This window comes from Lissotriton helveticus, chromosome 3_1, assembly GCF_964261635.1.
Source record: "Lissotriton helveticus chromosome 3_1, aLisHel1.1, whole genome shotgun sequence".
Taxonomy (NCBI): Eukaryota; Metazoa; Chordata; class Amphibia; order Caudata; family Salamandridae; genus Lissotriton; species Lissotriton helveticus.
In genome coordinates this window covers 37,022,142-37,033,425 of record NC_136061.1, presented here as the reverse complement: position 1 = coordinate 37,033,425, position 11,284 = coordinate 37,022,142, and the positions used below count along the sequence as shown (strand labels likewise).

General features: G+C 46.4%; 1 protein-coding gene across 3 annotated transcripts in view; it reads left to right on the top strand.

Moving 5' to 3' along the window:
• The window catches only part of LOC144824386 (rac GTPase-activating protein 1-like), a 247,063-nt gene that overhangs the window by 184,083 nt on the left and 51,696 nt on the right, over positions 1-11,284 (top strand). For all 3 annotated transcript variants that reach the window (XM_078683497.1, XM_078683498.1, XM_078683496.1), the window contains exon 12: positions 4,251-4,449. In XM_078683497.1, the coding sequence (XP_078539623.1) occupies positions 4,251-4,449 (199 nt within the window). The remainder of the gene's footprint in view (positions 1-4,250; positions 4,450-11,284) is intronic.

Here is an 11,284-nt window from a genome sequence, read left to right as displayed (position 1 = left end):
CTTTATGGTCCAGGAGGCGCGATGCAAGTACAATGGTGTCAAGGGTACCCTGAGAAACCTGGGCCTTAAGTATGGTATGCTCTATCCAGCCCGACTAAAAGTGGAAGTTGCCGGCAGGTTCCGCATTTTCGACACCCCCACAGAGGCGCAGGAGTTTTGCCAGAACTATAAAAAAACATGGGTCGAGTGCAGCTGTTGCTTCCGGTTCGCTTTTTTCCAGAACAGGGCGATTCACAAAACAGCGTAGAACTCTTCACAGACCCGGGGAATGGCTGATGATCGATTATTTAATATCCTTTTACTTTTGCTGTGTTGCATGATTACGTACATTCCTTGTTCATTCGTGACTTGACATATGGGTCTGCCTGACAGACGTGACGTTGTTGCCCCCCATGGCGGATGCCTTTGCTCTCTTGCTTTCTGTGGGCTTCTTTGAAATTGTTTATTGCTTTCCCAATTGGTCAGTGTCAAGCATTGTATTACGTTTCGCTAAAAGATCGCAATGGGTTTGCCTCTTGGGGGTTGGCGAGGCTGGGTGGTGGGTGGGCGGGTTTTGTTTTGTGTTTTCTCATTTATGATTGTTGCATCGTTTATCATGCCTTTGAGTTGAGATGGAGTAGCGTACAGTTCAGATTATCTTTGATATTGTTTATCACATGGCCAAGTTAGGCCTTCAGCTCGGGTCATCAGGGCTTTCGCAGATGTCCTGGAACTTTCGGGGGCTGAACAATACTAAAAAGCGTAAGCAAGTCTTCAACTATATCACTAGACACAATGTTGACATCCCCTTTTTACAGGAGACAAATTGGTCCCCCTCAGACTCCTCTCAGGTCGCCAGAAGCTGGGGTGCTCACCGTTTTTTTCTCATAGTCGATACTCAAGAGGAGTAGCCATAATTATAGACAAACGAGTGCTATTTGCTCTTTCCTATAGTATTACTGACAAATAAGGCAGATATTTGATAGTTACGGGGACCCTTATGGGACAAAAGGTCACATTGGTCGGGATCTATGGCCCCAACATCGATCCCCCTTCATTTTTCCAAGATCTGCAGGTGCACCTTTTCCCTTTTCATGCTCGATCCTGGATTGTTAATTGTTGGAAGGGACTTTAATTTATTGATGAATCCCACCAGGGACAGTACGTCCTCTTCCCCGACACTAAAGCTAGATCACACCCAGTCCTGCTTGATATATGCACACACTTCTCCTTAATTGACATCGAGGCAAGGCTACACCCACAGCTTCCTGACTATACCCACCACTCTGGGTTTCACAATACCTGGACCAGAATTGATTATTGGCTCCTCTCCCCTGGGGTTGCTAGTTGGGTTGAGTACCTTCTCACGCTCCCTCGCACGATTTTGGACCACTCTCCAATAGTTCTTAACTTGAAGGTCCCTAGATTGGGTGGATATGAGAGACCGAGGCGATTTCCCGGGAGAGCACTAGCCGACTCCGTTTTTGCTGAGGAATTTCGACATGCCATTGAGGAATATTTCGACCTCAACACTGGGTCTGTGGATTCTTGGGCAGTTCTTTGGGAAGGTTCAAGGCTACCATTCGTGGTGTCGGCATTGCCAAACATGTTGGTGTTTTAAAAGACATCCGCTCCACACTGTCTCACTTTGAAAAGGACATTTCTGCTCTAGATAGGGAACTATTACGGACTCCCTCCAGTGAGAAAGAAGCCAGATGTCTGTCGTTAATGATGGAGTTTAGAGATGAAGCAGACAGGGAACGGAAGTTTCTGACTAAACAATGCAAGGCAGTATGGGGAAGGCGACAGACCCGGCAAACTATTGGCACAGATGCTTTGCCCCCCTTATAACTCGTCTTATATCACAGAAATTGTGGGTCCACAGGGGAATCTACTTCATTCCACGCCAGAAATTTGCAACACCTTCTGGTCCTATTATAAAACCTTGTACGCATCCACGCTGTCAGAGAACCAGGGGGATCGAGGTGACTACCTCAATGAGATTGCTATGGTCTATCTTGAAAAATACCTGCAGGAATTTCTAGCTACACCCATCACTTAGGACAGCATAGTTGAAGCTATTGAGGCGTTAAGAGGTTCCTCGGTGCCAGGCCTTGATGGCTTTTCTGCCGCGTTCTACAAGGCCTACAAAGAGGCATTAGTCCCGCGCTTAGTGGAAGTATATGCTGAGGCACTTGAAACTGGCTGTTTGCCACCCACGTTCAGAGAGGCGGTCATCAACCTTCTTCCCAAGCCAGGCAGGGACGCCACACTATGCAGCTCATACAGACCTCTCTTTACTAAACCTAGACTACAAGATTCTGGCTAAGGTTATCACCGTTCGGCTTTCATTGCTGATGGAGTCTATCATATCCCCGGCACAGTCTGGATTTGTCACACATCGCTCCACTTCTCTGAACGCGAGTATCCCGTTTTCTGTTTTACATCGAATAGACTCACCTCACCGGCCACCGCGATCCTTCTCGACGCTGAGAAAGCGTTTGACTCCTTGGAATGGCCCTTCTTCCTGTCCATCATGAGACATATGGGCATGCCAGACTGTTTTGTCTCTACAGTGGCACTATTATACACTGCACCTACGGCCAGACTGCGCCTTAATGGCACCATCACTGAACAGTTCTCCTTATCACGTGGCATACGTCAGGGATGCCCCTTATCCCCGCTACTCTTCATCCTGGCGATGGACTCTTTGGTCCGCCATGTTCAAGAAAAGCAACTTCACCGGGGGCTCCAGTTCCGTACTGGTCCCCTTTTGATATCTCTGTATGCAGATGACACGATCTTGTATGTCAGAATGCCTCACATTAATCTTGAACCACTTATCTTGGAAATAACTCGCTTCTGCAAATTCTATGGTGTTCGCATCAATTGGCACAAATCAGTCATCTTTCCGCTCACCTCGAGCACTACAGCATGGAATTGCTCTTTCCCTCTTGACTGGAGTCGCGACTCAGTCAAATATTTGGGGGTCCATATCTATCTGGACACCGCCGCCATCATTAGACTAAATTATGGTAGCACGGTTGGTTTATTAGAGAGCCAGATTGAGAGGTGGATTTGCCTCCCTCTATCTATGGCCGGGTGAATTGCCATCATTAAAATGGTTGTACTTCCTCGCTTTTTATATCTTTTTCATCCCGATTCCTCTCACCAAGATCTTTTTTCCCCAATTGCGCTCCTTATTCTTGCAATTAGTCTGGGGCGACAAAAATCCGTGTGTCACCTGGTGGGTTTTCACTCTCCCATATGAACGAGGCGGCCTTGGTGTTCCTGATTTTTATCTTTATTTTTTAGTTTCACAATGCTCATATGCTTACTCTTGGTTTCACCCAGATGCCCGCATTCTGTATTTGAAACCTGAAGCAGATTTGGTCCTTCCTGGACTCCTATCCACTGTTCTTCCTAAGGGCTTCCCACGAGATCCGCTGGATATACAGTCTGTCTCGTCAACCTGCTGGGCCTGGGATAGATTGCGCAGACTTCTGGGCCTGGACTAATTGTATTCATCGCCCCTTCCTTTGCCCAATGCTTCTTGGCTCCCGATCACCGGGGAATCAGTAGTTAAACACACATTGGTCAAATTCCACATACACACCATCGACGACCTCTTTCCTGAGGGACATGCTTTTTCTACATCTGAAGACCATCGTTTCATTGACCGCTTGTTCATGGACTCCTTTGTCTTGACTAGATTGCGATCCATGTTGCGGGCTTCGTTTCCTACATTTCCACTTGCTCCTGAAGCTGCTCCCCCCGCTGACACTCCTCATCCAACACCAATCGGGAACACACCTAGTTTCTAAATTTTATAGAGTGTGCAGCGTTTAAATTCCCACCCTAGATGCTAAAGTACGTGCTGCGTGGGAGGGTATCTGGGAAAACCCATCTCCGACGATCAATGGGTACAGTGCTGCAGAACTACGAAGGAAGTTTCCCTGACCAGTAGGCACAAACACATCCATTTTAAATTCCTCGGCAGGCTATATCACACTCCAGCACGTTCACACAAAATAGACCCTAGTCCCCACCAATGCCCCAAATGCACAGCCCCCTTCGCCAACTTCGCCCACCTCTCTTGGGCCTGTCCCCTTTTGCATGAGTACTGGTCTCAGATACACCACACAAGGGTTGTACCTCTCTGTCTTCTGCCGATTTCCAGATCTGTTCTTTAGTTCTGCTTTGAGAGCATGAGATGTGCCTGGCCCTCTGTCGGATGCCAAACCTGACCTGTTAATGTCTTCTTTTGACAGAAAGGGATATACCGTGTTCCTGGCTGCGACCGCCTGGTGAAAGACCTGAAGCAGAAGTTCCTGCGAGGGAAGGGACCGCTGAATCTGAACAGAGTGGATGAAATCCATGCAGTGTGCGGGTTGCTGAAGGACTTCCTGCGCAATTTAAAAGAACCCTTGGTCACTTTCTATCTTCATTCACGTTTCCTGGAGGCGGCTGGTAGGTCTGAGTTGAGATTTTCTTGGAGCCTCGACCTTTCGCATTAAAAGATGTGGGTTGATTGATTGCTATCCATTTTTTAGTGTTTAAAACATCTAACCTGACGTCTAAAAAAAAATTCAAGACATTTTAGTTCTCCATGTTTCTTAGGAGACATTTTGCTTACTTACAGAGGGCTTGGTCTGCTTACCATTGGTTGGCTTCTGTGTTACTCTCATTTCCCTGCTCCTTTTTGGTCAGCACGTGGAAGCTTCACTTCATCCCCATATGTTTGTCCCGCCCCTGGAGCATGGCCCATGGACTGCTTCCTTACCCAGTGTATTGTCCATCCACTGCTGGTGCCTTCTTCGGAGATAGTTTTTTTTCTGTTTACTTGCAGCACTCCATAAAAGTGCATGTGTTGGTCTGCCATCTCCCCCTTTCCCCCTCCAGCGTCACATCATTGCTTGCCTGCTCCCCTCACCATTGCTGCTTGCCCCATCCCCCTGGACACACCTCCACCCGTTGTTGCCAAATCTCTCCATTAATTGTTCCCCGGATAGCTCAATTCACACTGCCCCTATCTGAAATGAGCAGGTCTCAAACTCTTTAATCAGTAGGCTATTAGGACATCTTTAGACAGTTAGTAACTTATGATTTGTACCATTCCTCTTCGATGCCTGATCATTTGGCTCGAACTCCCACCGCTCCGCTCCTCACGGTGTAATGATGGCAACATTGGATGCATTGCCGCATCCTTTCGTGTTCACACCTTTATCTTGCTGCTTCACTTCTATCTGAAATCTTGTTCACATAAGGTATAAGGTCCCGGGTCTTTTGTTAAAGGGGCTGGGATCCCTTTACATCTTGGCAGTTCTAATGACTTGACCACCAACTTGCCCATAGCAGCTGCCCGAGGATTGCCCTACTAATCCAATCCAGAAAACCTTTAGCATTTCTCTTTTATTGGCTCAAACAATTGCAGTTGCCAAAACCTTTTTTTCTTGCTTCTTAAAGATTAAAACCAATCCTGTGTATAGGTGTCCTTGTTGGGGACTACCCACAATCCTTCAAACAACCATCGCGCCTTCTGTCTGCTGCGTACCACACTCCAGGGGCGTGAAGATGGGCTGTCTCTGTGTCTGGAACCAACCCAATGAACCTGCGCCTGAAACTCATTGTGTCCTCATTAGTCATTCGATTCAACCCAAGATACTTCAAGACTGACGCTTTGGCCTCATGTCTGTTATCCAGGGACACTATTGTTTCGTTATCGGAATCTCTATATTAAAGTGGACCGGCCTCTTAGCCACAACTTGTCTCCATAGCACCAGGTGCCGCATCAAGGGACCATTTTTCAGAAAGGGACGATGAAAGAAATATATTTCTCCACATTTCACCGACCACTTAAATACAAGCTGAATTGCCACACTTCAGTGATATTAGAATATCAGAAAAACCTGTGTTCACCCCACGTCTTTGTCCGCGGCATCCAACTACTTATTCCTTTTAAATCCTTCAGAACAACCTGCTACAATCGGAAACTCCAAAGCTTGGGCCGGAAACCAAAATAATCTGTGGTAGAAATGTTCAACCCATCCTCACACTCCAGAAGCCAGTAGTAGGGCCAGGAAGCCACAGTGTGGTGATGGCAGCAAATCCTGGTCTGAATACAGCTCCTCACCCTGCAGCCCACCGGCACGATGCCAGATTGGCGGAATGGCCGTTCTAGCCATGGAAACCTGCCCTCACAGCATCTTCAAAATTGGCAGTATTAGAAAGTAATTTCAACACCATCAGTACCAAATCCAGTTCAATCACCGGGTCATCGGCCACCCATTCATTCCCTCTTTTCAGGAGCAAACGTGAGCCCAAAATCTTGGTCTGCCTCTTTAACTCCACCGTAAACCACCACGCCCCATTGTGCTTCGTAGAAAGTCAAGGTAGCAGTGCTTTAAGTGTCAGGGCCATCCTGACAACATAGCATCTCATTGGCTGGAAGTTGTGAGCCTTTCAAATAAGGCTTATGCCACAGAGCAACCCATTGGCATCCTCAGACAACGGGTGCTGTTCTAACACAGCATCCCTAGCAACCCCAAAAAAAAACCTTGAAGAACTTGAATCTGGTCAAAGGCACACCTTTCAACTTTATGGATTAGAACTGTGTTCTGCATTACCTCAAACCTATAGGGCTAGTTAGACCTATAGGTCTAGTGTGATATTTGGAACCTTGTACAAAAGTACATTTGGCTGTTTAAGCAAGCCCTTTCCTTTTAAAGACTTCTCTTGTATTCTAATAGTTTCAAAAACAAGGCTGGCCAGTATACTTGAATTCTACGTGAGTAAATTAGTTACACTAAATGCAGTAGCACAACTGGACTCGTTAAGAAACACATTTAGGAGACATAACCAACCAAAGGTCTCCTTATGGGAACTGCATTGTAATCATAGAATATCTTCTATAGTTGTAAAACAGCCAATCAGGTCTCTTGTGTATAATGCATAAATCATCTTGAATGAGTAGAGCAACACATTAGAACAGTGCAAGGACCGATACAGTTAATTATTCAGCTGTTAGATCATATGTGTTTATGGTAATAGGTGCAAACAAAGCAGTGCTCTTAGTAGTGCTCACGTGACTTGCAATGAGTGACAATATTGCTTTGAAATAACTTTGTAAAAGTACAAGCAATACAAAGAACGTCCAGTGTTTCTGCTGGGGCATCCAAAAGAGGGAAAGTATCCTTTCATTGCAGTGCAGCTAGTCTAGAGATGCAGTTGTCAAAGTTGATGTTTCAACCCATTTGCCAAAAGTCAATGGGTCATACTCAGGACAAAGCAGTTGAAATGATTTAAAATAATCAGTTTGTCATCTGACCAAAAGATAAATATGAGTGTGGAGAGTAAAAACTAACTGAAAGGGGCAGAGTGATTGCTTTAACAATGGTGCAACAATCTTATCAAGTGTACTTTCAGATAACTAGTTTTGTGTTTGCACCTAGTGTGTGCTGTGCATTTCTGAAGCCAGATCTACACTATCCATGAATTAGAAATCGAGCATCAGTGATACAAGGTTCTGAGAGTGGTCAAATTGAAATCTCTGTGAATATGCTGAAAACAGTCCATGGTTAAGCTAAAAGCAAGAACCTGGTGTAAACAAGGGACCGCTGCTTCGAGTTAAGACTTCACTTTCCATAAAGAAGAGTCACTGTATCTACTCAGAGGGTGCAGTGGCAAGAGTAGAAGTGTAAGTATGAATGGACAGAGCACGGGTGCACACAGGGCCAGACCACGAGTCCTGCAGTCCCTCTCCTCACTCTCACAGCCACACTTGTTGCCACAGAAAGAGACTTAGAGCAGCAGGCTTCTCCTTTTACAGTTCAGCTATTTTTACATTTCCTTTGCACTTTGTTAGACTTCACCCAAGGCAACCCTTTGTGACTGACATGCTTTTGAGGAGTCACTAAAGCAAGTGTTTTGTAGCCCTACCCGACTTGGCACTTTGGTTAAAACGCTGCTTGCAGCGCGGCCGCCATCTTGGGTGTAACTAGGGTCAGCACGCTAGTCTTTTGCGCCCTCTGACTTACCTCCTCTCCCCTATTTGTTTCGAATGCCTCCGAGGACGTGCAGCGTACGAGTGCAGCGGGCGCGCCTAATGCGCGCCAAAGGTAAGCCCGTCTGCGCCCGTCCGTGTCCCAGAGGTGCCAGGTGCCGGCCTGGCAGATGGATCCTTAGCCATTACTCCTGGTATTATGCTTAGGTATGATCCAAGCATTTTAAAAAATGTAAGGGGAAATTGTGGTTGTTGCTGTCCTGTGGTCCCTATTAACCCTACGGGCGTTTCACGCTGCACTAGTTGTGGTTAGACACTTTACAACATACCATCTAGTAAGGACATCGCGTGTTCCTCTGATTGTGTGATGATCAGGGGAAAGGATCGAAAAAACTACTCCTGCATGCTACTCAACACGCGGTCCCTGGGTAAACATGCCCTCGATCTTTTTAACCTATTAACCAAGTCTAACCCTGTGTGTCTCTTTCTGACAGAGGTGTCAACACAAATAGGGTCAAAAGTTCCTCAAGGGGAGTATACCTGGAAGTGGGATGCTCCAAAAGAAAAAAGTTAGAGAAATATAGGTAAGTATAGGGGAAGTGTTTTGCTCTTGTTCTGGACTGGCAGGTGGAGTTGGAAGCATGCGTGGAGTGAAGTGAATGCTACTCCTTGGTACCCTAGTGCCCTCAGACAACCTTCCGATCGCCCTGGATCATCATTGGGCGTTGCTCCTCGGGTGGGTGGCGCTGCAGTCCCTCACGGGCCCTTCAAGGGGGCTCCTTGGCGGAGTTCTTTTAGTGGAGATGCCGCAGTTGTGCATGGAAGTTTGGGGGCCTAGCTGAAATTGATAGTGAGTGTAAGGAAGTTAAAAAAAACGTACAATACCCTCAAACTAGTTTATTCAGGGGTCTATAAGGTTCATTTAAAAGGGGGTGGACCCTGGAGTATCCCTATGTAATCAATGATAGGGGGCGCTCGTCTAACGCTGTTCTCAGGGTAGGTGCTCAAGTGGGGGTGAATAAATTATTCGGTCGACATGTTTCGCGCGTCTGGTGGTCCCTAGTGGATCCAATCGCGCTTCTTCAGGACCATATGATGTGCTAAAAACAAACTAGTTTTTATAGCAGGTGCCAGGCCTATTGCCCGTGTACCCACTGTACCTTCATCGTCGAGGTGAACAGCGTCTTATCGCTGGATGGTACGGTCACTAATAGTACCATAACCCAACCCAATTGTTAGGCGAGGGAGCAAGTTCTCTCCCTCAGCGGGTGTCACTGACTCCTACCCACGGCAAGCTAGACGTCGATGGGGCCCAGACCTTATACTGATTGGGTTGGGTTATGGTACTATTAGTGACCGTACCATCCAGCGATAAGACGCTGTTCACCTCGACGATGAAGGTACAGCGGGTACACGGGCAATAGGCCTGGCACCTGCTATAAAAACCCATGTGTGTTTGTTGTGTGTTTCTTTGTGCAGGGATAACTCCCTCTTTATTTTTAATTCTTTAGAGGTGGTCCCTTGTGCCACGCTTTTTTAAATGTCTCCATCTGCACATCCCATGCCATGTTATCCAGCACTGGGATGCTGGTGAGGATGTGGAGAATAGTTTGTTGGTGAGAATGGAGTACAGTTAAACCATTTGCCATCATCCTGGCATCACCTGAGACCTCCCGCTCTGCTATAGTCATTTGCAGAGACCATGGAGTGGGCACCCATTGTTATCGGGGTACAGGGTTTGATGGCTCCAGAACTAAACGGCCCAGTGCACTCGCCTAACTAGCCGTCCCGGTGCTGTATGTGCATTTGAGCTATGAAGGCCCCCACAGGGGCATTTTGTATGTTCCTTGTTCATCATCTCCAATGAAGAAGTCTTTAGAAGGTCTCAACATCTTAGCCTTCACATCCTCCATCTCAGCCCCATCTCTGATTTAGCCTCAAAGTCTTTCTAACACAATCATGACATCCGGCTTTACTCGGCTAATATTTCAGAGCTCACAATGTATTTCATTTGTCTCTCCTTTCTCAAGAAAATAAGGGGCCTGTTACAACTGGACAACAGAAACCCTCTGGGTGGGTGGGTACAAAGCTGTTGGAGTGATGGTTAATGGCCTTGGTCGGGCTACATCCAATGTTTGTCTATTCTCAGGATACTGAGGCTTTGTAAGGCCCATGACCAGTTACTCCAGCTCAAGAGACTTGCCTCCACTACCACAGCTGCTTCTTTGACTTTCTCTTTTACAACTGTAGATCCTGGTATGAGAGGAGGCCACATTCACAGGAGCTGCTTTTCAGTGTTCTACACTTTTCTAAAGTCCTAAATTTTGGGGAAACATGTAAATGTCCTTGTATTGATTAAATGCATTAGGTGTTGGCCTGCTAATGCATGCTGTTAGAATTTGCCCTTTCTGCAGGGTCACCCCCATACGTTTTGCCTTGCTCCTCTCCTTTTTGCTGAATTCGTTTTTGTTGGCTTTTAGACTCTGGGCACTTTACCACTGCTAACCAGTGCTAAAGAGCACGTGCTCTCTGCTTAAAACATAGTAACATTGGCATATCCCCAATTGGCATATTTAATTGTAAGTCCCTAGTAAAGTCCACAACATGTGCCCAAGTCCTGTATATTAAATGCTACTAGTGGGCCTGCAGCACTGATTGTGCCACCCGCTCGAGTAGCTCTTTAAACAGGTCTCAGGCTTGCCAATGCAGAGCCTATGTGTGCAGTTTTAAACTGCCCTGTCGACCTAGCAAAGTAATCCTCTGGCCATGCCCAAGCCTTCCTTTTTAATACTTATGTCACCTCTAAGGTAGGCCCAGGACAGTCCAAGGGCAGGGTGCAGTGTATTTAAAACGTAGGACATGTACTATTAATTTTTACATGTCCTCGTGTGAAAATTTCAAATATTTATTTTTTCACTACTGCAAGGCCATCTCTCCCATAAGTTAACATTAGGGTTAACTTATTACATCTTATACGTGTAATTTCCAACTGGGAAGGGCTGGGACCCCCAAGTTTGATGTCTCTGGAATCACAATTTAAAATCCTAACTTATGGTGACGTTAGATTTTAAATTGTAATTGTGAAAATGCCACTTTTGGAAAGTTGCCATTTTCTTACTTTAGCCATTTGATGCCTTCTTTCTCTCTCTGAATGCGCGTCTGGGGTGGGTGACAGCAGGGCACATTGTGTATTCCCTCTAGATAGCCACACAGAAGCTTAGGTGTGACTGATGGGCCATCCTGGGCAGGATGGGAAGGAGAAACTGACACACCTCAATAGGATGTGTCTGTCCCCAGCCAAAG